Source organism: Dryobates pubescens, chromosome 6 (assembly GCF_014839835.1).
Source record: "Dryobates pubescens isolate bDryPub1 chromosome 6, bDryPub1.pri, whole genome shotgun sequence".
NCBI classification, from domain to species: Eukaryota; Metazoa; Chordata; class Aves; order Piciformes; family Picidae; genus Dryobates; species Dryobates pubescens.
In genome coordinates, this window is record NC_071617.1 from 16,842,407 (window position 1) to 16,869,615 (window position 27,209).

At 44.1% G+C, this 27,209-nt stretch overlaps 2 protein-coding genes across 2 annotated transcripts; both read left to right on the forward strand.

Moving 5' to 3' along the window:
* Nucleotides 1–2,728: 2,728 nt before the first annotated feature.
* Nucleotides 2,729–16,569, forward strand: LTV1 (LTV1 ribosome biogenesis factor). Its single transcript, XM_054162500.1, has 12 exons — nt 2,729–2,743; nt 2,867–3,154; nt 3,991–4,122; nt 4,611–4,799; nt 6,026–6,113; nt 7,807–7,927; nt 9,571–9,820; nt 12,450–12,577; nt 13,449–13,588; nt 13,871–13,923; nt 14,766–14,966; nt 16,408–16,569. The coding sequence occupies exons 1-12, from the start codon at nt 2,729–2,731 to the stop codon at nt 16,519–16,521; spliced, it is 1,719 nt and encodes a 572-aa protein (XP_054018475.1). The 3' UTR covers nt 16,522–16,569.
* Nucleotides 16,570–18,154: 1,585 nt separating this feature from the next.
* ZC2HC1B (zinc finger C2HC-type containing 1B) lies at nt 18,155–26,583 on the forward strand. Its single transcript, XM_054162501.1, has 6 exons — nt 18,155–18,408; nt 19,617–19,681; nt 21,672–21,791; nt 22,858–22,996; nt 25,685–25,809; nt 26,464–26,583. Exons 1-6 carry the CDS (start codon nt 18,372–18,374, stop codon nt 26,581–26,583), a joined length of 606 nt encoding a protein of 201 aa, XP_054018476.1. The 5' UTR covers nt 18,155–18,371.
* Nucleotides 26,584–27,209: the final 626 nt, after the last annotated feature.

Genomic DNA, 27,209 nt, shown 5'->3' on the forward strand with positions numbered 1-27,209 from the left:
TAAGCATAAAAGAAGTGCCTAGTGACCTGAATGCTTTCCTTCTGAGTCTCTTTAGATGCTCTTTGCTGAGTTTAAACTGCAAGGTATCTTAGAATTCTGAGAATGTGATGAGAGAGCACAGTGGGATACATGGCCTTGTAAGGCTTAGATGAAATTAGAAGCTTAAGGGAAGTCTCCATTTGAAAGACTCTTCTTGCACATTTCACATACATGTGATACTAAATGTTGATATAACATAAATCACTTGGAAGGAGATGACGCACCCTAAGGTATCAACAAAGGCAACAATGTGATGCCTGTTATTACTAATCAATCTTAAAACTAATCTCCAGATGTATTCCTGTTGGCATACATCATCAATCTTCTGTGATAAGGCAGCCTGTTGTTTTAATCACAGGGTTGATACATACTATAGGTTTTCCCCTAAATGCTTAGACTCTAAAGAGGAAATAGAGGGTAGGGATGTGAGTTAAAGACAAACAACACTGAGAACTGAAAAGCCAAACAGGTAAAATTAACTTACACATATGAAGCAGATGACTAGTGACTGAGTTGAGAGCAAAAGCTAGTTTTTCACACTTCCAGTCTTCCATGATGTTCCTAGACAAGATTTGGGATATATGAAATAGTACTGCCACTATTAGGTAGGGGGGGGGTGTCACTGGATGTAGGGGATTGACAGATGTAATCCTATTACCAAGTACTCTGGACTTCTGTGGACGAGAGAGTTTACTCAGGGACCTGGAAGAAATAAAAACCTACATAGTTACCCACCCCATAGGTAAATGCTAGACACTAGTGTTTAATAGTTGGGCAATTCTGCTCTTGTCAAAAGCTACCCCTACTACTCCACCTGTCACCAGGTTTGCAGTATAGGCATACCATAGGGAGCTGCTCCCGTTAGGTGCAGTCCTGTAAAAGCCACTCGCATGCAGTCAAAGGGTTGCTAACCTTCCTGTAGCACTGAGTGTACTACAGCCTTCAGATGGCTGACAGCAGCCAGATACCATGCACTTTTAGGAAGCAGACAGGAAGGCCTAGCTTTTGTGCATATATTTACAGGGACGTTTTGAATCCTCTGAGTCAGGGAGTCATTTCAACTGACGGAGCAGATCCCAATAACTAAAGGGATGAAACTTGAGGTAAAGAAGCAAAACTTCAGAAAACAATCGCCAGAAGAGTGAAATTCTGAGCTCTTGGAGCTTTGGTGACACCTACTGAAGAGCAATGAAATCTATTAAAATATTATTAAAGCTAATATTTTAAGGTATAGATGTCTATTCAGCTGTGGACATATACACACATAACATGCAAGTAACTTATTTTCAGTAACCCTTCCACAGCTGTTATTGTCTGTGTGCACATGGAGGAAGTTGCTCTCTTCTGTTTTACCTCTTTTCTTCTTTTTCAATGTAACAAAGTGGTTTTAAATTTTAATTCCTAAAATACCAAGCATACTTTTCTTCCTGGCAAAGAGAGTGTCCATGCGTGCCTGTGCGTTTGTACGCAAGCATGCCATATGGCATAGGTACGGTTTTTACAGCGAGAGTGTCATATCACAGGAAATGAAACTCATACATGGTGAAACACTGTTAATACCTTTACATATTTGCACGAGCCTTCAAATTCAAGCTGAATATGAACTTCTGCAGAAGCAGACTGCAGAAGCGTGTGTCAGAATGCCCTGCAGCATAGCTAGTTCGGGAGGCCCTTCAGGGCCAGGTGATAAGCGCTGTGCCTCCTGTCTCACACGGGTTCTTTTATTTTACTGGAGCGTCTGAGCGCTTAGTGCAGTTAAGTGAAATGATTCATGTCTGCCATGCAACCGGCTGCCTTTCCTAAGCTGTTCTCGCCAAGCTGCAAGTCCCGACGCTGCGGGTCGCGCTAGGATTGTCCCTGCGCGAAGCCTGGGGAAGCCTTTCGCCTCGCTCTCAGGGGCCATCGCCTCAGGCGAGCCGTGCAGCGCGGGCGCAGCACTTGGCGGCTCCGCCAAGAGAAGGCAAGCAGGAGGCGGGATGCGACAGCAGCCGGCAGAAACAGTAACAGGTTGGGGGACGAGGGAGACCTCCCTTATCCTGCTCACAGACCAGAGCGATCGCTCCAGTCGGGCCCAGCTCCCGCAGCGCGCGCTCACTACCTGGGAGCACGGCAAACCGCCGGCCGAAGCCCCGCCGAGCCCCCTCAGACGCCGAGCCCCCTCAGACGCCCAGCCCCACAACGGGCGCCCCGCCTCCGGCCCCGCCTTGCCTGCGCCGTGCTCCAGGAGGACGAAAGCAGGGGGTGGAGCCCGGCCCCCAAGGCCGTGCCTCCCTGCGCCCAGCCCCGCCCGGCGAGGGCCAGCCCGCCCACTGCGCAAGCACATGGCCTTCTGGCCCCGCTAGCGGACGGAACCATGCTACGCTAGTTTGGGAGAAGTGAAAACATGCTTCTGGAAGATGGGAGGAAGTATGCAGCTTGCCTTCATAGATCTTCACTTTAATTAAAATACCACTTAAGTCTTAGAAACCTTATGTCTTTTTATTTTTTCACTGGGGAATCCCTCTCCCTGTTACGAAGTGGCAAGCCTGTCGGCGTCCCCCTGTTGATCGCTGGTTTGCTCCAAGATGGAGGCCGCCGGTGGGCGGTGCTGACGCTCACCCTGTGTGAGAGGAGACGTAGTTCGGGGTGCTGGTAGTGGTCGTCGCAGCTTTTCTCGGCGGCGGGGAGCTGTCCGGTCTGCCTTCGCGCTATGGTGAGGTGCAGGGTTGGGGGGCGGCCGGCCGGCCGTTTTTCCCTAGCGTTTGGGTTGGAAGGGGGCCGTTTACGTAGCGTGGTTCGCAGGGGAGAAACGGCACGTTGAGTGCCTTGCTTGCTGGGCTGTCCGAAGGCTTTCCCAGGCCCCGGCAGCTCCGGACCGGCGGCGGGGAGCGGGAGGTGGCGGCGAGAGGAAGGTGTGCCTGGGAGCAGCCGCGCTGAGGGTGGCCTGCCTCCTCAGCGGCCTGCGCAGCCCGGGCGGGAGCAGCTGAGCCGCGTCCCGGCCCAACGCGGCGTCCCGAGGTGTGAGCTTTCAGCCACCCAAAGAGGGACGGGGTGTGGGGGTGGCAGCATTCCTGCTCCGCTGCGTGCGGCGTCGCTGTGTTACCAGCAGTTCCCTTTTACCGTCGGTCACCAACAGGTGTGCTTCTAGGGGTAGGACGGTTCCTGCTTCCAAAAACTGTATTTATTTTTTATGGATGCTCTATTTTAAACCTGTTCTTGAAGGATTTAGCTCCCAACATACTCTGGCAATTAATATACTCTGAAATTTGATAAGTCATAGCATGTCACGTTGTATGCTTAAAAGTTACCAGGTAAAGAGGATAGGTTAAACCCCTAGACTAATTCCCAAGTTGTGCTATTAACATGTTTTGGTAGGTAAGTGAAGCCATGAATCTTCGTAGAAGTATTTCCCCAAGCCTAATGCACTGACTTAGAGTTTTGCCTAGTTAAGAATACTTCAGATTTGTGTTGATTTAGAATGCAGGTATATTTTGATGATACAGCTATGTCTATGTAATGGTGCAGTCCTGTTGATACTGAATTACTAGGGTAGGAACAGCTGTCTAAATTTTCAAGGTGTGTCTAAATGTCTAAATTTCCGTATGTCAGTTTCCTCTGTTCCATGGGTGAAGTCTCTCAGATTTGATGCAGTGTTTAGAAAGTAGTTGCTTAAAATTTGCTGTACAAGATGTTAACATGTCTCTGCTGTAATCAAATATTTATTGCACTGATATATTGCCATTTTGCACCTGAATGCAGCTGCATATGGCATTAGATTGTATGAAATGGCTGTTGTGTGTGTGGTTGGAAGAGTTAACCTACCACTAAGTTCTGTTTGCATTGTCTTTAGGTATGTGCTCATAATACGTTGTATTAAAAGGAATATGGTAGCATGTTCCAGGCAAAAGATTCTTTTAAGGTGGATTTAATATTCCTTTTTTCATTAGTTACTAACCAAATGTCCTTTTGCAGCCTCACAAGAAAAAGAAACCCTTCATAGAGAAGAAAAAAGCGGTAACTTTTCATTTGGTGCACAGAAGTCAGAGAGATCCACTTGCTGCTGATGATACTGCACCCCAGAGAGTACTGCTGCCTACACAGAAAGTAAATACTTGCTTTTAATGTTGAGGTTCATTCAGATGAGAAATGCTGATGGAGGGCGAAGGGGGTATGCAATTGTACAATTCAAAAACATGGCCTGAGAGAAAGTAGTTTTTAGTCTGTTTTATTAAAAAGGGGGTGTTGTAGGAAATTTTGATAGTTGTCAGTTACCTGATGAGAGTTGAAGGATGGTGAACTGGCATTAGGGGTACAGATGTATTTAAAACCCAGCAACAGTTTCCTGACCCATCCTGAAAAAGCAGGCTTTGTTAGTTAACACTGCTTATGGAGAAGTTAATGTCCTGCTCAGAGACCACTTAACAGTACTCCAGATGCTTACAGTGTTCCAACTGGCTGTATCTTAGGGTGATTAGTGGAGAGAGGACTACTAGGACTTAGAATTCAGGTGTTCTCAAAATATGTGTGTGTTTTGTTTTGTTTTTTCCTTAGGGGACCTAAGTACTAAACATACTTCTTTTTTCAATTCCAAGGGGCATGAGGAGCGAAGGCGGGAAGAGCAGCGGAAGTATGGAGTCTTCTTTGATGATGACTATGACTATTTGCAGCATCTAAAAGAGGCGTCTGGTCCCTCTGAGCTTGTCCCTTCTGTGCGTGGACAGCAAAGCAGAATTGTTGTCACGAATGATGGGCACATAGAAGATGAAATTCAGCGAGTTCCAGTACGTGGTATTTTTGCTAATAATAATCTAACGCTGTTCTTTGGATTTTAGCATCCTTTAAACACATTAACTCCATTCAACAAGTGTTACCATGACTGTGACATCTCTCTCTCCTTCTGACCCACAATCAGACTTTCCTACAAGTGAAAACAAAAACTGAGAAGCCAAAGTATATTCACAGAATTGCAGAATGCTGGTCTGGAAGGGACCTCAAGAATCATCTGGTCCAACCTTTCTAAGTGATAGTGTAGTTCAAATGAGATGGCCCAGCACCTTGTCTAGCTAAGTCTTAAAGCTAGCCAATGTAGAGGAATCCAGTACTTTCCTTGGGAGATCATTTCAATGTCTGGCTGTTCTCATTGTGAAAAAGTTTCTTCTGGATTCCAGCTGGCTTCCCTCCACAAGTAACTTGTACCCATTACCCCTTGACTTTTTCTTGTAAAAAGGGAGGCTCTGTTGTCCTGGTAGCCTGGCACTGATGAACAGTACTTTGCTAGCACAGTGTTAAAACACTTTGTGTAACCATAACAAGTCTTTCCTGACAGAGATGGCTTATAAAAGTATTTGAGCAGCTGGTTTACTGGCATTGGCATTTGTTTGTAAAATGTTTTGAACTGTGGAGTGCTCTTGGAATTGTGAATATATCAGTTTGTCTTACCAGTACACCATGTATTTGAAGTGGAGTGCAACAGAAGGAAGAGGAAAATCTTTCAGTGGCTGGCATAACTTGTGGAATTTCATGATACTAGATCAGGTTGAAATGGGAAATAAATAGCTAATTTCAGCCAATGATGTATGGTATTGCTAGTGAGTCACTTTGAATTGAGGGAGTTTGGTTTAACCAAATACTGTTTTTATTCAGAAATGCCTTTCAGGTACAGTTTGGTGATACTGTATGAGAGTTAAAATTACATTACATGTGTCTATTAGTAAGCTTTTAATAAGCCTTTCAGTGAAAGGGTAATTGCAAATCTCTATTAGTGTTCTCAAAAAACCCCACCTGTCTCTGCACTTAGAGAATATTGACCTGAGAATTAATACTGCCAACACTTTACCTAGCTTTCATTGCATAGCTTTGAGAATTTGCCACCAATAAAGTAGCACTGAACTTCATATTTAAGTAGCACTCAAGGAGTTTCTTTTGCTCACAATTTTGTAGATGTGAGCTCAGAGGGGAAACTGAGAACAAACATATTGTGATGGGTTATTTTGTGTCTTTGTCTAAGGCTCCGTCCATTAAGTTACCTTCCTCAGTGTTTGCCACCGAGTTTGAAGAGGATGTGGGCTTGTTAAATAAAGCTGCTCCTATTTCAGGTATTGTAAAATCTCCCTGTCTGTAAGATGAGTTGCCATCTAGGTACTAGATGGTAATTATGGCTTTGATTACAGTGTCACAACAGCTTTGGTTTAGAACAGACTCAATAGCAAAGGTAAAGAATGATCTATATGAGACCCATGATTCAACCTGAAACCAATAATCATAGCTTTTTAGCTTTGTTTATGGAGGCTGGAATCAATGAGCTCTTGCTGTTGTGCAGAAAATGGAAACCAGTAACAGGGGAAAACTCTAGATAGTATTATTTATTTCTTACTTTGTTCAATATAATTCTGGAACTGGATTTTAACTCTCAAAATGTCTCTTCTAATGCTGAGTGTTGTTCTACACATTGGCCACAGTAACCCCATGCAGTGCTACAGGCTGGGTTCAGAGTGGCTGGAGAGTGGCCAGGCAGCAAGAGACCTGGGGGTACTGGTTGATAGTAGGCTGAACATGAGCCTGCAGTGTGCCCAGGTAGCCAAGAAGGCCAATGGCATCCTGGTCTGTATCAGGAACAGTGTGGCCAGCAGGAGCAGGGAGGTCATTCTGCCCCTGTACTCAGCACTGGTTAGGCCACACCTCGAGTACTGGGTCCAGTTCTGGGCCCCTCAGTTTAGGAAGGATGTTGACTTGCTGGAGCGTGTCCAGAGAAGGGCAACAAAGTTGGTGAGGGGTTTGGAACACAAGCCCTATGAGGAGAGGCTGAGGGAGCTGGGGTTGCTTAGTCTGGAGAAGAGGAGGCTCAGGGGTGACCTTATTGCTCTCTACAACTACCTGAAGGGAGGTTGTAGCCAGGTGGGGGCTGGTCTTTTCTCACAGGCAACCAGCACCTGAACAAGAGGACACAGTCTCAAGCTGTGCCATTGGAGGTTTAGGCTGGATGTTAGGAAGTTCTTTACAGAAAGTGATTTGCCATTGGCATGGGCTGCCCAGGGAGGTGGTGAAGTCACCATCACTGGAGGTGTTTAGGAAGAGACTGGATGGGGTGCTTGGTGCCATGGTTTAGTTGATTAGATAGTGTTGGATGATGGTTTGGACTCGGTCTCAGAGGTCTTTTCCAGCCTGGATGATAGGTTGGACGCAATGATCTTGAAGGTCTCTTCCAACCTAGTTTGTTCTGGTCTGTTCTAGTGTTGCAGGCTGTAAGTATGCTTTTGTTACACATCCAGCTTTACATTGAGCATTCACTTTTTCAGATACCTCAATATTTTATATCAAGAAGTAATTGTATTAGTTCTCTGTCCTGATGGAAGGATACTAAAGTCACTAATTGGCAGTAGAGAAACCCTTTCTGATTATTCGTAGTGTAGAAAATTCTAAGGTATGGTAGCTAGCATTGGCAGGTGATCTTACAGTACTTTCTCTGGGTATCTTTTACTTGTAAAGTAGCCTAAATAAAAAATACTAAAATGTATTTATGGAAACTTAAGGCTTCTGGGGAATGTTCTTATCTGGATAGGAAACATTGACAAGAGGCTGGTGACTTGCCCTGCCTTGTATCAAATCCTCAAATCCTGTTGAAGATCAAATCCTCAAATCCTGTTGAAGAATTTTGTGATTCTTAGGTTTAATCTTTCCTTAGTGTAAGTTAACAGTCTAATAGGGTTGGGGTTTGTCCAGGAACGTAGCTTTGTAGTGTCAGATAAACTTAACACATTTATGGTCTGTTTTGGTTTTTTCACTTACTAGGACCACGGCTAGATTTCGACCCAGATATTGTTGCAGCTCTTGATGATGATTTTGACTTTGACAATCCAGAAAATATCTTGGAAGATGATTTTGTTCTACAAGCAAATGAGCCACGGAAAGGGTACACAGAGCTCTGTAGAACTGTTTGTTATTTGTAAATAGGAATGATGCTATTTGTTGTTTTGTGTGTTGTAGGAAGCAAGAATCATTTCAGATTTCCATCTGAATAATTAGATGTGTTAAAGGAAAAACACATCACATTGGTAGCTTAGAAAATCAAATTTTCATGGGTTACTCCAGAGATGGATTTTGTTTGTTACTTTGAGCTCATGGGTCATATATATTTGTTTAGAATCAATGTATGGAATAGTACAATTCTTGAACTATTTAAAACATCATCAGCTATCACATTTAAGATACATCACTGGTAATGTTGAGGAAGGCTAACAAGGGTTTCTAGAACCTTTATGAACGCTCTATGTGATACTCTACTGCCCATTATTTATTTAGACTTTGGTATTATTTTTACCATGAGAAATTTTGCTGATGCTTTGCCTGCTTTGACATGTATTGCTGAATGTACACATAACCTCACTCTCATCACACATTGCTGTGTGATCCAACAGTTAATCAGAAATGTTTGCAGCTTTCAGGCAAAAGTAGTGTTATGCTGACTTTTGCAGCACTGTTACTGCTGAACTTGTTTTTCTTTTACTGGTTTGAAAATAGAAGCTTTTCATCTTTCCCTCTAAAGATTTCAATCTGTCATTGCCAAAATGTTTCAGGTAAGCCAGCATTGGTCAGATCTGTGGAAAGGTGCATGCATTATCTGGATGAGGGGATTGAGTCAGTCATTAGCAAATTTGCAGATGACACCAAGTTGGGAGCAGATGTTGATCTGTTAGAGGACAGAAGGGCTCTGCAGAGGGACCTCGACTCACTGGACAGATGGGCAGAGACCAACGGGATGGCATTCAACAAATCCAAGTGCGAGGTGCTGCACTTTAGCCACAGCAACCCCATGCAGAGCTACAGGCTGGGGTCAGAGTGGCTGGAGAGCTGCCAAACAGAGGGACCTGGGGGTGCTGATTGACAGCTGCCTAAACATGAGCCAGCAGTGTGCCCAGGTGGCCAGGAAAGCCAATGGCATCCTGGCCTGCATCAAGAATAGTGTGGCCAGCAGGAGCAGGGAAGTCATTGTGCCCCTGTACTCTGCATTGGTTAGGCCACACCTTGAGTCCTGTGTCCAGTTCTGGGCCCCTCAGTTTAAGAAAGACATTGAGACACTTGAATGTGTCCAGAGAAGGGCAACAAGGCTGGGGAGAGGCCTTGAGCACAAGCCCTATGAGGAGAGGCTGAGGGAGCTGGGATTGTTTAGCCTGGAGAAGAGAAGGCACAGGGGAGACATCATTGCTCTCTCCAACTACCTGAAGGGAGGTTGTAGCCAGGAGGGGGTTGGTCTCTTCTTCCAGGCAACCATCACCAGAACAAGAGGACACAGTGTCAAGCTGTGCCAGGGGAGGTTTAGGCTGGAGGTGAGGAGAAAGTTCTTCACAGAGACAGTTGTTAGCCATTGGAATGGGCTGCCCAGGGAGGTGGTGGAGTCACTGTCCCTGGAGGTGTTCAAGAGGGGACTGGATGTGGCACTTGGTGCCAGGGTCTAGTCATGAGGTCTGTGGTGATAGGTTGGACTCGATCTTTGAGGTCTCTTCCAACCTTGGTGATACTGTGATTACTCTAAAACTGTTTTATGCTTCTGTTCAGGGGATCACATGCTGAGGATGAAGATGAATGGGAAGATATGGAGGACGGCAGTGATGAAGAGGGTAGTTGCGGTAATGATAAAGAGTACGATTCAGAAGGTCCTTTATCAGATGATGGAATTCATGGACAGGCTAAAGAATTTCTCTTTATGCAAGAAGAAACCAGGAGTCGTTTCACAGAATATTCCATGACATCTTCAGTAATAAGAAGGAATGAGCAGTTAACTCTCTTGGATGACAGATTTGAAAAGGTGAGGCAGCTCAAAAATGTTAAACTTAAGGTGTTGAATGCTTCTTTGTCTTGATTCATCTCATAAGGTGGTGTCCTGTATGCTTGTGTAAATTCGAGCTGCCTTTGGTAGTCAGAGCATCAAACAGCTATGTGCACATACTCTGCCTGAAGAGGCTTGTGTTAAATTACTGTTCAAAGCCCTAACACCCATACAGTTAAACAGAATTGCTGCAGTCACTAGAATGAATATTCATAGTATTACACTTTAGTCTGAGAGTCTTAGTTCAGTTCAGCAGATCTTGTAGTAACAAGAAGTCCAAGGACAATGAAGGGAGACTTCAGGGCCTTGGGACAACTGGGTAAGGGATTGGGAGCACAAGCAGTGTTTTCCTCTATCCAGTTACAGGGAGTGATGAAAGAATAAACAGGAAGAGCCAGCAGATTAATGCCTGACTCCAAGCCTAATGTCATAGGCAGGACCTTGAGTTCTTTAACCATAGGTTGATTTACAGCACACCAAGCCTGCTCACAACACAAGGAGATGTGCAAAGGATCCTAGTGCAGGAGCTAGGAGGGCTCATTGAAAGAGCTTTAAACTAGATTGGAAGGTGGGAGGGCAAAATCCAGGCTTGACAGAAATAAGCCTGAGGGCAGCACACCAGTGTTTGAAGGATGATGTGCTAGCAAGGGCTCTTGGTGTGCTATATCAGTGGAGGTAGGGAATGGAGAGCCACATAGTAGCAAAGATGCAAGAGCTGTTGATGTGTTAGTAACATGGGAGCACCTGTGAACACTCAGGTAGGAATCAGGGATTCTTCCTGCAAGAAGATGGCCATCTGAGGTGCCTTTGCACTAGCACACACTGATGGCTGCAAGCCTCTGCTTTGGGAAAACTGATATAGTAGTGGTCATCACAGAATTGTGGTGGGATGTCTCGTGCAACTGGAGCGCTGCAGTCAATGGCTCCAAATACTTCAGAATGGATAGACAAGGAAGGAGATGTGGTAGGGTGGCCCTATGTGTCACAAGGAGTGCTTTGATTATCTTGAGCTTAATGATGGTGACATCTGGGTTGAGTGTTTATGGGTAAGAATGAGGGAGAAGGCCAACAAGGTGGATACTGTGGTGGGTGTCTCTTGTAGACTAGCTAGGATGAAGAGACAGGTAAAATAATTTTTAGGCATATGGTAGAAGTCTCAGGATTGCTTGCCCTTGTTCTCCTGGAGGATTTCCCTCATGTCTGCTGGAAATACAGTAAGGAAGGAGCAGTCCTAAAAGTTCCTAGGGTGTTTGTAAGGTAACTTTCTGACACAGCTGGTGAGGGTGCCAGACCTTTGTTAGATGCAGGGGTCAGTGTAGAGGTCAAGGCTGAGGAAAAGGCTGAGGTGTGCAATACTTCCTTTGCCTCGGTCTTTAGCAGTAGGACTAGTTGTTTGCTGGGTACTCAAACCCTTGAGCTGGAAGATAGGACTGGGGAGCAGAAGGAAGCCCCCATAATCCAAATGGTTACTGACCTGCTGCACCACCTAGACATACACAAATCTGTGGGGCTGGATGGCATATGCCCAAGGGTACTGAAGGAGCTGGTGGAAGCGCTCACCAAGCCACTTTGCATCATTTACCAGTAGTCCAGGCTAACTGAGATGGTCCCAGTTGAGTGGAGATTGGCAAATGTGATGCTAATCTATGTGAAAGACTGGAAGGAGAATCTGGGGAACTACAGACCTTTCAGTCTGACCTCAGCAACAGGGAAGGTCATGGAGCAGATCTTCTTGAGTGCCATTATACACCACATACAGGGCAGCCAGGTGATTGGCCTAGTCAGTGCATCCAGAGAGGGTCAATGAGGCTGGTGAAGGGTCTGGAGAAAAGGTCCTAGGAGGAGTGACTGAGGGAATTGTGGGGTTGTTTAGTTTAGAGAAAAGAAAGCTGAAGAGAAATCTACAATTACCTGAAAGGAAGTTGTAGCAAGATGGGTGTCAATCTCTTCTCCTTAATAAGTGATGGGGTGAGAGGAAATAGCCTCAAGTTGTACTAGGGGTGGTCTAGATGGGACATTAGAAGAAACCTCACTGAGAGGGTTCTCAGACACTGGAGTAGGCTGCACAGGGAGGTGGTTGAACCTCCATCACTGGAGGTGTTCAAAAGACACATAGGTGTGGCGCTAAGGGATGTGGCTTAGCACCAGATTTGGTAGAGTTAGGTAATGGTTGGACTTGATGATGTTTAAGATCTTTTTCCAACCAAAACGATTCTGTGTACAAGTGCCTGGTAAAGACTCACGTCTTTCACCCTTTCTTCCCACTGTGCCAAGTATACATTGATGAAATGGTGTCAGAGCAGTGCAAGTATGGTGTAACCTTTGTTCTGACCAGTGACAGACTTTTTAATGTACAGATTGAAATAATGGCTCAGAATAAGAAACGTTTTCTAGGGTCTGATTTCTATACTGTTAAAAGATAACTTTCTGACTCCCACGCTGAAAGAATTCTGATTAGTAACGGAGGAAATCCTACTGCAGATGTTTTTGACAGTTCAGCAAATGAGGGGGGAGAGGAAAAAGGGGAAAACAGGAAGAAATGTCTGCATCTTCTTGAGGCTATCAGGGAGTTCCACAGCAATTACAGATTCCCACTTCTTCATTTTAGTTTTTTGAACAATTTGATGAAGATGAAATTGGAGCCTTGGACAACGTGGAGTTAGAAGGCTATCTAAACACAGACAATGCTCGCCTGCAGGACATTCTGAATGATTACTACAAAGAGAAAGCAAAGAGGTATGTAGACCCAGAAGTACTGCTTCACATAAGCAGTTACATAATCCTGTGTTTATATTGAAAGTTTGGGTATGTTGTTTCTAGTACAAGTACTGAAGGATTACATCTCACAATAAAAGGAGCTGCATAGGAGTATTACCCTTTTTTTTAGATGTCACTGAATGTCAGTCTTAACATACAATACAATTAAGAGAAGGCATTCTGTTGGTTTGTGCTCTGCTTTTGTAGAACTGTACTGAGTTCAGTGTGACACCTAAGTTACGTTAAAAAGGGAAAGGAGGAATCCCTCACCTTTCTCCCTGTACCTTTACTCCTGCTTTTAATAGACTCTGTAGCTTAGTCTGTTCTGTCCTACTGCTATGCCGTTTGAGGCACTGCAAAAATCAACCCCATGTCCATGTAAGGTTGTATTTCCACAGCATATTCACTTTGTCTTAAAGCAGCTGCTATTACCCTAAAATTAAATGGCTAGATGTTCTCACATTACTCTAACCTTGCAATCCAGAAACAAGATTAGTGTGTCCTTTGTAGTGAAAGATGACTGACTGCTTTGCAGCAGAGTACATAATCCCCTCTAGAGCTGCCTTGCTTACAGACTAAAAACTCTGTTCTCTTCTCTTGCTTTCCAGTCACAGATTTCACGTTCCACATCTTTGAGATGCAAAAATACTTCATTTTTTTTCAACTATATTTCTTGTACTATCTGTTGGCTTATTTTGGAGATACTTAAGGAAACTTATTTTTGCTGCAGGTTTCGTTGGGAATGTCTTTGGTTTGGGATGTTACCATGGAGAGGCTGGGTTTGTGCAATTACACATTTTAAAGAGAAGGTAAACCTTGGTTTTTTTTCTCTTCTGTGGACTTTTTGCAGTTGTGTGAAATTGGATGCCCTTGAACCCTGTGAAGACTTAGACTCTGCTGTGAATGAAGACAGTGAGGAAGAAAAAGAAGAAATGGTCGTTGCAGTTATTGAGGAACCAAAAGAAAAGTGGGATTGTGAGTCCATTTTGAGTAAGTATTTTGGAGTTGGCTCTTTTGTTCCTAGGATTTCAAGTCAATGATAGGTGATCTCAGGACTTTTCTAACAGTACTTTAGGTAAAATGGTTTATGCTTCTGGAACAAAAAGCAGGAGTTCTTGCTAAGCAAAGCTACTGCTGTCATGTGAATCACTTAATTCTTGAGATGTAATATCTTCAGAGATTAAGTAGTAGTACAATTCACAATGAATTTACCTAATTTCAGTTTGTAAACCTTTCTTAACTACTTTCTTTTCCCCTTTGCTTATGTCCTAGGTACATATTCAAACTTATATAATCACCCAACACTTATTAAAGAGCCATCAAAGGTAAAAATCACTAAACTTACTCAACTAACAACTTGAACTGGGAAAACTTGAGACAAAAGTGATTATTTTTGCAATGGATATCGGTTTTTAAAAGGAGGGAGCAGGAAAAGATAGCTGGGGAGGTTGTTAGCCTTTAGCATTCTTCACTGAATAAAGGTTTGATATACTTCATTTTATTAGCAGGAAAGTGACTATGTTCAACATTTCTGTAATAGTTAGGCAGAAATATAGAGGGCAAGGAATTGCTTTCTTGCTATCTGTATTATACCCTTGTTTAATTTGTGTCTCACAATCACATCTTAGGTGGTTTTTTTTCTTGAAAAGAGATTTCTGTTTCAGTTCTACAGTTGGAAACAATTTATTGTAGTTCATTGGCCTTCCCGACATTCCCCATCATTAGAGCACAGCTTGATGTTCCAAATGTGTGAGACTTTGACAGGAAGCCTTTTTCTTGAAAGTTTCTAAAGGTCTAGCAACCTGAGCTAGATTCTGTGGTCCTGCTCTGGCAGGGGGATTGGACCCGAAGATCTCTTGAGGTCCCTCACAACCCCTAATGTCCTGTGAATATGAAGTGCCTACTTAAGTCCTGTTTGGTTGGTTTTGATAATACTTAAAAGGCAGAAACTTGTTCTGGAAGGCCAGATTCTGCTCACAGGTGTGTTGACTTTCTTACTTTGGGATCAATGTGTATTCCTCTGAAGGAAGAAAATCGTATGAGGAAATGTAGGTGTTTGTTGCTGTTAAATCTGAATCTAATGGGCTTACACTGATAAGGCAGTGTGATGTGCATTGCTTGTAGGGAAAGCTGGGGACCATTAATACGTGTGTGCTCTCTATTTTAGCCCAAGCCAATAAAAATTTCTCAGAAGACTGGAATTCCCTTACATATCTTGCCTCAGAAAGGTTTGACTGCAAAGCAGATTGAACGCATGCAGATGATTAATGACAGTGACCTGCCAAGGGCATCAACGCAGCCCCGCTCCAGAGATGAGAGCAGAGAGGATCGCAAAGCTCGAAAGCAAGCAATAAAAGAGGAGCGAAAGGTAAAGCTTGTTCTAAACAAAACCTTGCAAAACCCACATTCTGTTACCTGAATTCTGTCTTACAATATTTTTTTCAAAGCTCATTTGTTCTTCTGTCTGGAACACAACAGGCAAAGCTTGCTGGTCTCAAAGGACTCGTTGTTCTTTTTTTAAGGAGGAAAAAAAAAAGAAAGTTAACCTTATGACTTTTGTCATCTTAATTTCCTGTATGGGAATCTGGTGTGTCCACTATTATATGCATAGCTTTGGAAGGAGCTTTATTTTTCCCTTATCGTAGAATCAATAAGGTTGGAAAAGACCTCAGAGATCATCAAGTCCAACCTGTCACCCAACACCCCCTGACAACTAAACCATGGCCTCAAGCACCACATCCAATCCCTTTTCGAACACCTTCAGGGACAGTGACTCCACCACCTCCCTGGGCAGTAGAATAGAATAGACCAGACCAGGTTGGAAGGGACCTTCAAGATCGTGTACAACCTATCATCCAACACCACCTAATCAACTAAACCATGCAACCAAGCACCCTATCAAGTATCCTCTTGAACACCTCCAATGATGGTGACTCCACCACCTCCCTGGACAGCCCATTCCAATGGGCAATCACTCTCTGTGTAGAACTTCTTCGTAACCTCCAGCCTAAACCTCCCCTGGCATAGCTTGAGACTGTGTCCTCTTGTTCTGGTACTGGATGCCTGGGAGAAGAGATCAGCCCCCACCTGTCTACAACCTCCCTTCAGGTAGTTGTAGAGAGCAATAAGGTCTCTCCTGAGCCTCCTCTTCTCCAGGCTAAGCAACCCCAGCTCACTCAGCCTCTCCTCATAGGGCTGTGTTCCAAACCCCTCACCAACTTCGTTGCCCTTCTCTGGACACATTCCAGCAAGTCAACATCCTTCCTAAACTGAGGGGCCCAGAACTGGACACAGTACTCAAGGTGTGGCCTAACCAGTGCAGTGTACAGGGGCAGAATGACCTCCCTGCTCCTGCTGGCCACACTGTTGCTGATGCAGGCCAGGATGCCATTGGCCCTCTTGGCTGCCTGGGCACACTGCAGGCTCATCTTCAGCCTACCATCGACCAATACCCATTCCAATGGTCAACAACTCTTTCTGTGTTATTATCTAGGTAAGCTAAGGAAACAATTGTGATGTTTCAGGTCATCCAGAGTTAAAAGTCTCTGAAAGAAATGTGGATAATCTAATTAGCCACAATGATACACTGGGTGCTTTATATAGGAACAGAAACTGCCAGCATGTAAGACGCTACAGCTAATTAAAGACAACAATTCTGGTGGTACATATTAGTTTGACTACTAGTAATTAGTATCATAAACAAGAACAGCAGCAATTTGGACAATGTTGTTGTGATCTGGAACTGCTAATTAGAACCATTTCTTTTGCACATTTTGTGCATTTGGTAAATCTGTTATTTGTACATACAGGAACGCAGAATGGAGAAGAAGGCCAACAAGCTAGCCTTCAAGTTGGAGAAAACAAGGCAAGAAAAGGAGTTGCTCAACCTGAAACAAAACGTTCAAGGACTGAAGTTGTCTTGATGAAACTGAGGAACTTACTCTGGAAACATCCCTAAGTTTGCATTTGCCTTGAGATTGAACCGAGAACTCGGCTTTACCAGTTCTACACAGAGGGGTTACTCAGATATTGCTGAATAAACAGGAACCAGAAACTTCTCATTCTCTCTGAAATGAAGTTCCACATAACACAATGTATTAATGATGTCTCTTCTGTCGAAAGTGACATGAAAACTATTGCAAAGTGTAATTGCAGCAAAAATATGTTAAAGTGATAAAAAGTATTTTTCTTACAAGCTCTTGCTGAACAAAGGGGCTTTTTTTTTTTCATATATATATATAGAGAGAGAGTTGTTGAGTTTATTCAACAAATGACCAGAATCCTCCAGCTCTGATTAGATCCTTCTATTACATTTTGGTTCTGTGGTGGGTTCTGAAAACAGGGTGCAGGGCTTGCAGGTGCGGTTCACAAAGCAATCTCTCCATATATGTCTTCTCTCCCTTATACTGGTGATTAAATACAGTGCCTTGATACAGCACTGTCTTTTACGTAAGTCAAGGAGTTTTCAACCACTCCTTAGTTCTTCACTGGCTTTGTTATTTATTGTTTGGGTACCATTACAAAAGATGCAAAATAACCTTTTGTAAACAGAGGTGTGTGGTGGGTTGCAATTACAACCCTCCCCCCCAAATGAAATTGCCAGACCAGCTCAGATGGAAGCAAATGAAGCTATATTTACAAGCAAAACTACAATCTAGAAATATGAAATGCAATGAATATGTACAGAATATACAATATTTACATCTATTTACGATTTATGAACAACACAAGAACCCCCCCTGGACAAAACCAGGGGCTACCAACAACTTCCTCTCTCCTTCCCTCCCTCTCCCCTGTGTACAAGGGACAAGAGGAAAGAGAAGGAAAAAAGCAGAGAGTTTATAAATATCTGAGGGCTGGGTGCCAAGAAGGAAGGGACAGGCTCTTCTCAGTTGCACCCTGTGATAGGACAAGGGGCAATGGATACAAACTACAGCACAGGAGGTTCCACCTCAGCATGAGGAGGAACTTCTTCACTGTGAGGGTCTGGAGCACTGGAACGGGCTCTCCCAAGAGGTTATGGAGTCTCCTCTGGAGACTTTCAAGACCCAGCTGGATGAATTCCTGTGTGACCTGTGCTAGATTCTGTGGACCTGCTCTGGGAAGGGGGTTGGACTCGATCTTTGGAGGTCCCTTCCAGCCCCCAGCACCCTGTGATCCTGTGAATACCACACAATGGGTATCACAGGGTGAGGATGGGAACAGGAGTTTGCTTATGTTTGCCACTCACAATATTATAAAGGTATTAAGAATACCTTAAATATTCCTTAAATAATTGTGTGAATATGAGATTGAGAGAAGGAGGGGTGAGGCCTATTAAGGTATTGAGACAATTCAAAATGCTTGTTTGTATTGGATGAAGGCTTTTATAATGTATCTTAAGTAACATGGGTTCAGAAAATGCACTAAACAGGCATTTATGGCCACAAGGGTCTTGGTCACTGCTCAGAAAACTGAAATGTCAGTACAGTATTCATGTCTAGATTAAGACTTTTGTTTTCCAAAGTTGTTCAGGTCTGTGTTAAATATATAGATATCATTTGTAAGGTGAGAACAAGCTTCAGGGTTTGCATTTGGCTGATCTCTGTACTAGTTTTCATAGGTTTCACAGGCTGGAGCAGGGGCTGCCTATGTCATAAGAGTTAATTACATCATTGCTGCTGCCTGGCAACTTGGAATTGTCAGCTCTAGAGGTAGTGAAGGCTGGCCACCTTGAACTCAAGACTTGTAACAGCGATGCAAGGGAGGAAATTTGAGAAACCATTCTATTGAGATGAGTCACCTACCAGGAAAGGAGTTAAATGGAACAAGTGAGTAACAGATGCTGTTCAGTGGTTTGGATGGAATGAGATTTTGTGATTCACTGAAAAGAAAAATACTAAAGAGTGCACACATTCTTTTCCAGTCCTTAACTTACCCACTTTGTCTGTGTCTGAAGTAATCTTCTGTGGCAAATTGTCCTTTTTCCTGATTTCTCATTGCTAATTTGTGACACTCCTTGTACCAAAGTGCCTTTTTCTTTAATTTTTTTTTAAACAAAACAAAACTTGTTAGTCTAAACTTAGAGGAGGTAAAAAGAGAAAAGGGATGGAGGCTAAGGAAGATATTTGGAAGGAAGAGTATAGTCCAGACTAAGCACAGACACACAGAAAGATATGTGGGAGCAAAAGTGGAAAGATGTTTAAATGGAATAATAAAGATGATAGAGTTGCTTTGTTCCTCTACGCTTGTACTCAGTGAAATGCTGTAACAGCCTTAACTGTGTGCCCTGGAGCATGGTAAAATCTGAAGGAAAAGGTAAGAAACAAAAGCAGTCACACATCTGCTCAGCGAGACATGCATTTCTTTTTGTGTGTTACAAGAGCAGATAAGGAATGCATAAGTGAGAAGTGTTTCCCCCTCTAGGTTACAAGTCTGATGAAAAAGGTTCAAGTTTTCCTCAAAGGTGTTTTTGTTTAATACAAGTGACATCCCTGCTCTGGAATGAGAATAGAGGCCTGCTGTTGGAGTCAGCAGGGCTTAGAACTGTTTTTCCAAAACATTACTGATTTTAAAACCCCCAAAATCCCCACAAATTTGACATTTACAAACCAAGATCATCTCAGAATGCTGTTGGGCATACCATGGAAATGTTCTGTCCTGAGACACTTGCTGCTTTCTGGAGTAGCTGTGGTTTACCCTGAGCCGTTACTGGGCTCTTGATTCTGTACAAATTAAATGGAATAAAACCCACTGCAGATCACCTGCTCTTGCTTCCCAGCCTCACCTTGCCCAGTTGTGATGTTGTCATGAAAGCACATACCTGAGCTGTCATGTGGAAAACAAGGATCTGTCCATCATAGCAAAAGAGCTTGTGCCTCACAGGAACAAGATAAATAAGGTAGTTCTGCATGAGGGAGCCCCGGCTCATGACTGTAGGTGTCCCCTTCTGACAGCAAAATACTGCTTGAGGAAAGGCTCAGTCCAGCTGTCCTGTACAATGTAACTGAGACTTGGTGTGGTTTTGGATTTTTTACAGCTACCCAAAGTCAAGATCTGGTTCCTTGTGTGACCTGTGGAAGACGTTTCGCACAAGCTGTTCTGGTAAAACAAAACTTCTGTCAAGTGGGAATGTCAGTGTGTTTAGCTGAAAGAGGTAGTGAGCAGTGGGGGAGGAGGAGGTTGCTGCCAGCAGAGAAATGAACATGATTAAAAGAGCAAATGATTGAATTAGTTGTTTCATCAGTGAACTTGATCAGAAAATTAATGAATGTGGACAAAAATTTTGTGCTGTCTTGCACTGTTTTAATTTACCTTCATGGCCAAACCCAGATATTTACTATATATTGCATTTAAAAATATCTATCTCTTGGTGAGACACAAATTACTAAGCTGAAGCTTCCTTTGTGTTCCAGGTTTCTAGGCAGAATTTGTTATTTTGGGCTTCCTGGGAAAAACAGACTTATAAACCATCCAATAAGTAGTCCCTTTGATAGCATAATGGGGGCACCAGGCTCAATTCCAAAGCCTACTGAAGTGAATGAAAAGATTCCCCCGACCTCCCTGATCCCTGGATTACAAACTAAATGGGTGTCTGCACAGTTTGCCTGGCACAACCCAACTGTGGGTTTTTCTATGAGGCAGGGGGCTCTGCACACACCCATCCCCTCCTCTGTTTGCATTACTGATCCAGTGGCTCCATGGCAGATGAGCCCTGAGACAGAGCTAAAAACTAATTGGGAGGGGGAGGGGAATACAAGAAGAATACACTGGAAACCGAATGACTGAATGATGAGACAAAGGTGGAACCACCTTGTGTTGATAGTTCCATGTTTGGTATCTCAGATCCGATATATGATGGTTTAATCTAGCAAAATAACATGAAAAGACAGTTCTGTGTGATTTGAGGAATGCTGGACGTTTCTTGTCGCTATGACTAACCTAAGATACAGGTCCTGTAATGCCTCTGTGTGTCCTGATGAGGCAGGACTGGTATGCTCCTTGATGAGGAAGACACAGGTATCTGCTGCCTTCTCAGTCTTGTAGAGAAGTTCTTTCAAGCTGGCTGTCAAAAATGTCTAGAAACAGAAGATAAGGACCTGAAGCACATGAGTAGAAAGGTTCAAAGGGACCTGAGTGTCTTGAAGTGCATGTTGTGGTAGAAAGAGATGGGTTTTAGTGCAGCTGAGCTGTAACCAAAATGCCAGGCTCAGACAACTGCTTGACTCCTATGAGAAGAGTGGATGGCACAGAAAAATTGAGAAGATCAAGAATAATAACTGAGAACTGGAAATAGAGAGCAAACAAAGGAAGACAGGACAGGGATCTTTACCAGCTGCAGATAGGCTCGAATAGGTGCTATCCACAGAAAGAGACAGTTTGGTCTTCTCTGCCACAGTCTTCCTCACAAAGTGGATTGCCCATCTAGTGGCAGAAGAGTGGGGTTGATGCTAAAATCAGAGACTTCTGAACCTTAAAACCTCCTCTGTTGTGAGGTGTGGCTCTTCCACAAATTTGTTGCTGGATATCTACCTAACTGTGCTTCCAGCAGCAGGTGTTATCCCTAGTTTTCCTTCAGCTGCTGATGAGCAGCTGCTCCCTTTCAGCCTGGGGCTGTCTCTTTTTCAGTGGTGGTGATGAGATGGACAGTGCTGCCATTTGTCAGGGGAGCCCATGGTCTGCAATGAATATCTAAGCTCAAAGAACCAACAATGCAAATATCAGCCCCTTAAACAGGATCAGTCTATTCCTTAAACAAGAAAGAAAAACAGTTCTGGTGGTGGTGAGGGAGTCCAGCGGGACTGTCCCTGCTCGCAGACCCAGTCTCTACACGTCGTTACTTGTGCTGGCCTCCAGCACGTCCTTGAGCACAACAAACTGGAAGTGGCTTCTATTTCTTATTTGTGTCAAACTGCAGCTGTACTCTGACAGCTCTTGAAAGTTTTGTGAGCTTCAGGAGTTAAACTGAATTCAAAATAAATACTGCTTCAGGTCCCTGCTCCTGAATCAAAGTAGTTTTAAAAGCTGAGTAAAGATGCATCATCAACAAAGCACGACTTCAACCCATAAACAACTCCTTTCCTTTGTATTGCAGGTGAGACATGATCCCATATGCAGGAAAGTCTTCAAAAAGAAGCGCAAACCTTTCAACTCTCTGAAACAGAGACTGCAGGGAACAGAAATCACCACTGTGAAGACACAGCCCTCACAAAAGGTGTAGTTAAAATTGAAGCATGTGTTATCTCCCTATGAAGTCTTTCATTCACTAACGCTATTGTTTCCTCTGAGGACAAATCCTGGATGTTGTGGATGAGTCTCGCATATGTGCTTGACTTGCTGCCAAATTCTTTCCTCCCCCTGCCTGCTAGCTGCTAGCATTAGAGTGCCTTTCTCTATTCAAAGCCAAACCAGTAGGTGTCATGACTGCTCTGGAACGTGAGTGTCTCTGCTGCTCTAGGAAACGTTCACGTATGTATTTTAAAGACTGTGAGAGTTTTCTGATGGCTTCACCTTCACTTAAACCTGAAAGAGAGTGTGATCTGAGATGGTTGGTGCATGAAGGCCCCAGGGTGAATGTAAGAGCTGTCAGTGGCCCCAGATCTTGCACACATGAAGCTATGGGGATTCACTGTATTGAACTCAAGGGTTTAAAGATGTCTCTAATCTGACTTTATTTACAGAGCTGGAGGGCAAGAAGCTTAAGCTCTTACTGAAACAAGGTTTCTTCACACACTGTTGGGGAGGAGGGGAGTACACAGATAATAAAATAATTACGAAATAATTTAAAACTTATTTTAATAACATAATAAATGATTAAATTAAAATACTTTTAAATAATCAAATAAAATATTTTTTCAATCATTTTACCCAGGAGTGACAAACCACTGCTGGTTTGGTATCCATACAGTCTGCCATTGTAAAACATCCTTTAAAATCAGCTGTGGAAAGAAACAAGAAACAGAAGTGCACAAAGGTTTAAAGCAAGCTGATGAGAAGAAGGGAAGGCATCACTCAGTGTCTTTTCTATTCCATTTGAAGCCCCCTTTGGTCTGCCATGACCAGAGCATTTTGTTGGAGGGCGTTGTTCTTTTATCCATTTTCTGGTGCTGTCAATTGACAGCAAAGGGCTAAATCCTACGCCTTTCAGAAAAGAACTAATTTCTTTTGTTTGTAACTTTTTTTCTCTTTCCCTCAGAAAGGGAGAACCTGCACTGGAAGATGTTTTTCTGTCCCTTGCAAGAGAAAACGTAGCCTGTTGTCTCCCTTTATTTCCATTACAGAAACAGCCAGGGAAGAAATCCAACTGGAGGCAGCACCATGAGGATTTTATTAATGCTATTCGGTCAGCCAGGCAGGTCACAAGAGCTCTGAAGGAGGGCCGCCCTCTTCCGCCTCCTCCCCCACCAAGCATCAATCCAGGTTTGTGGTTTCTATCTTATTATTATTATTGTACTAATCTTTAGTAAAGCAGTGACCTCTTATCATCAACAGCTGGGCTTCAGCTTTGTGCTCCCTGGCACAACAAAATAGGGACATTAGTTTCCTCCCTACGCTTTAATTTTCACCTGTATTTCTGGGCTTAAATCAAGTAGGAGTGCAGCGCAGAGGTGGCAAGGAGAAAGGGAAAAGTGACTGTGCTTTTTAAGTTTAAAGGCAGCAAGTTTGGGGTCTGATATTAGATAATACTTTGGAAGGAGAGTCAGGGTGCCTGTGTTCTATAGCACAGGCTGTACCACAGTGTAACAGAGGTGAAGTACATCCCCTCATTATTCAAAACAACTATGGTGTGCCTGGCCTTGCCCACTCCAGTATGATGGCTTTTCCACTGTCCCCTTCCCCACCCAACTGTGCAGATAGTGGAAGTCATTTAGAAAAGATGGTTTACTTCTAATAGCCAGTGTGCTCACTGTCTTAGAAGTTGCAGACCCCAAAAGCTGCGCACACAGCAAATTTTTCTCATGATATGTGATTTATAAAACATGGGAACGGGTCTCAGTGGAGTCTTGCCTGCATTAGGAAGGTGGAGGGTGGGAGAGGGAAGTGAGGGCTCTCTGGGCTTACTTCCAGAGAAGGAATTCTTGACTGATAGCAAAACCAGCTGCTGTGATTCCAGCCTTTCTCCTCTTCTAGATGACAGCGATGCAGTACAAGCAGCAGGACACATCTTCCTTCCTTGATTGGGGTCGGGCTCCTCTCTGAATTTCCACTGCTGAATTCTTTAATGACTTTGTTATTTCTTGTCTGTCTCTACTGACTCTGAGATCAGACCCCTCCCTTTCCTCCTCTGTCTTGGAGGAAACCAATTTGTGCAAGAACAGCAGTAGTTATCGAGAAAGGAATTTGACAAATTGCTGAGGGGCCTACTGAGGATGTGTATCCTTACTACAGGACTGGAGAGAAATTACATGGGCTGGAGGGAGGAAAGAGATATTTCCTCTCTTCTTCCTCCAAATAGAGCCCAAAGCTCCTCATTCTCCCCTGAAGTGTCAGGTGCCCCTGCCAAGCCAAGTATCTGTTTCATCTTCTCCTCCTCTGTGGTCAGAAACATTTAGTCTATGCTGCTTTCTGGAGCTGGCTTTTGGTGGCTGCTTGGGCTACCTTTTTGGGGTTGTTACTTAAAGAAACAATTTTTAAGGCTGGCAGTGGGCGGGGAGGAGGGATCTGAGAATGGCAAGGGCACCGTGTGGACTGAATGTGATTGCCTTAACCCCACACAGTGACTGTTCACTGAAACAAGTAGGACTGCACCAGTGACAACCCTTACAGAATAGTTTTCAGAGGAATGAGGGCTGTAACACTGTCAGAAATGTCTCTAGGAGGCACTGCTGTATGTTCTTCACAATACATAGAATACATAGAATAAACCAGGTTGGAAGAGACCTTCAAGATCATTGCGTCCAACCCATCAACCAATCCAACACCACCTAAACAACTAACCCATGGCACCAAGCACCCCATCAAGTCTTCTCCTGAAAACCTCCAGTGATGGCGACTCCACCACCTCCCCAGGCAGCCCATTCCAATGGGCAATCACTCTTTCTGTATAGAACTTCTTCCTAACATCTAGCCTGAACCTCCCCTGGTGCAGCCTGAGACTGTGTCCTCTTGTTCTGGTACTGGCCGCCTGGGAGAAGAGACCAACATCCGTCTGTCTACAACCTCCCTTCAGGTAGTTGTAGAGAGCAATAAGGTCACCTCTGAGTCTCCTCTTCTCCAGGCTAAGCAACCCCAGCTCCCTCAGCCTCTCCTCGTAGGGCTTATGTTCCAAACCCCTCACCAACTTTGTTGCTCTTCTCTGGACTCGTTCCAGCAAGTCAACATCCTTCCTAAACTGAGGGGCCCAGAACTGGACCCAGTACTCGAGGTGTGGCCTAACCAGTGCAGTGTACAGGGGCAGAATGACCTCCCTGCTCCTGCTGGCCACACTGTTCCTGATGCAGGCCAGGATGCCATTGGCCCTCTTAGCTGCCTGGGCACACTGCAGGCTCATGTTCAGTCTACCGTCAACCAGCACCCCCAGGTCCCTCTCTGCCTGACTGCTCTCCAGCCACTCTGACCCCAGCCTGTAGCTCTGCATGGGGTTGTTGTGGCCAATGTGCAGAACAACCCCATGCAGAGCTACAATGCTGCTTCACACCCAGAAACCTGGCTCTTGGATGTGCCTGGGCTGTTAGGGCACAATTTCTTCAGCAGCGTTTCACCAAATAGAAATCTTAATGACCACTCTTCTAAAGTGGTCTTAAAATCATTGCTTGGACTGCTCTAGCAGTTTTTAACTAATGCCTTTTCTGCAGATTTGGTAATGGTGAGGTTGGGCATAGGAATAAGCAAAGATGATAAAATCTGATTTTATTAATCTCTAGGGCTTCATTTCTGAAAGCAATTACTGTGTGCTGGGTTGATACTGTCGCCATGTATTTTAGGATTTCTAGAGGAGATTTATGTAGTTCTCCTAAGTTTGTGCTCTGGTAGCCAATGGGAGCTCACCATGGTCACCTGCTGGTGGAGCCAGGTTTGAGCAGCACCTGGAGTGCTCCAGTAAAGCAGGGCAATCCTTCTCCTGTAGTGTATAAGCTGTGACACGAGTTGTTCCTTTCTTATGGTCAGACTACATTCAGTGTCCGCACTGCTCACGACGGTTTAATGAGGCTGCAGCACAGAGGCACATCAAGTTCTGCGAAGAGCAATGTGCCCGCCGTGCCTTTGCTGCAAAGGCCGCCAGACAGGCTCCGGTAAGCAAACAGCCACACTTGTCTTCTCCTGGAGGCAGATTTGCCAGATTGTTGTTTGTGGTGAGTAAAGACCTCTGTTAACAGAAAATTAAGAACCCGGGGAAGGGAGGAACCTCTTAACGACAAGATACGCGCTGAATGTCGGATAGGCCTTCTGTGAAAGGGGAGCCCTTTGCCAGCACTAACAGGTGACAGAATGTGACTGTGTGACAGCAGTTCCTTTAGACTCTTCTGCAGCTGGATTCCAGGGTAACAGCTGTAGGGAGCCAGAAACCTGGCAGATCTTACAATGCATAGAGAAAGCTGTTGTTTTTCACTGGAGGTCCCTGCTGTTGGCAGGTTTGCCGTTTCCTGCAAATTTGTGACTGATGTATTCTGATTGCTAGACACAAAGCCAGAGGGCTAAGCCCCTTTGGGGGAATCCAAAAAGTGGAATTTTAAACTTTTTATTTTTAAGATGTTTTAAATTGCAATTACTTTTTTACCTATTTGGACAGGGAAAATGTCTTCCAAGTGTGTGTGTGTGTGGGGGGGGGTTGCACATCTTTCCTGTTTCTCCCTAGTACTGCTTCAACAGTGATTTGGAGAGTTTTCACTGGGCTTTGTAAGCTCCTTGCTGGAGTCAGGTGTGGATTGTGCATTTTCTTTTACTAGAACAAGCAGCCAGTGACTCAGAGAAAACCCCCAACTGCTGCAGCTGCTGCTGTAATGCTTCAGAAGAGAGAACAATGTGGCAGTACAGATGATCCTCAGCCAAGTAAGGAGTTCATTTAGCCATATTTATGTTCTTCTTGTAACAAACTCTGAGGTATTTGAAATGAAGGGTGCTAGTTTAAAAACAAATCTTAGTCTTTGGAATACAGTCTTCTGATAGAAAAAATTGAATGTAATATTCTTTTCTTGTAACAAGTCCCAGGCATGACATGAAATCCTAAATTCAATTCTGTAGAATGCTTGTTAGAAAGGAGAAGGCTCAAAAATTTTCACATGGAAGTAGTTGATATTGAGTGGCTTTCCAAGTCACTATCCTGTTCCACCGTGCCAAGTGTGTACACTTTGCACAACGTTGTTGTGTCATAAACCCACAATGTTTTTATGTGACTCCTCAGGAAAGACTTCTCAGCCCTTTCAATTAGAGGGCCTCAAACAGAAGTATCTATATTGAATAGAATAGAATAGGTTGGAAGAGACCTTCAAGATCATCACATCCAACCTATCACCCAACACCACCTAATCAACTAAACCATGCAACCAAGCACCCTATCAAGTCTCCTCCTGAACACCTCCAGTGATGGTGACTCCACCATCTCCTCGGGCAGCCCATTGCAATGGGCAATCACTCTCTCTGTGTAGAACTTCTTCCTAACCTCCAGCCTAAACTTCCCCTGGCACAGCTTGAG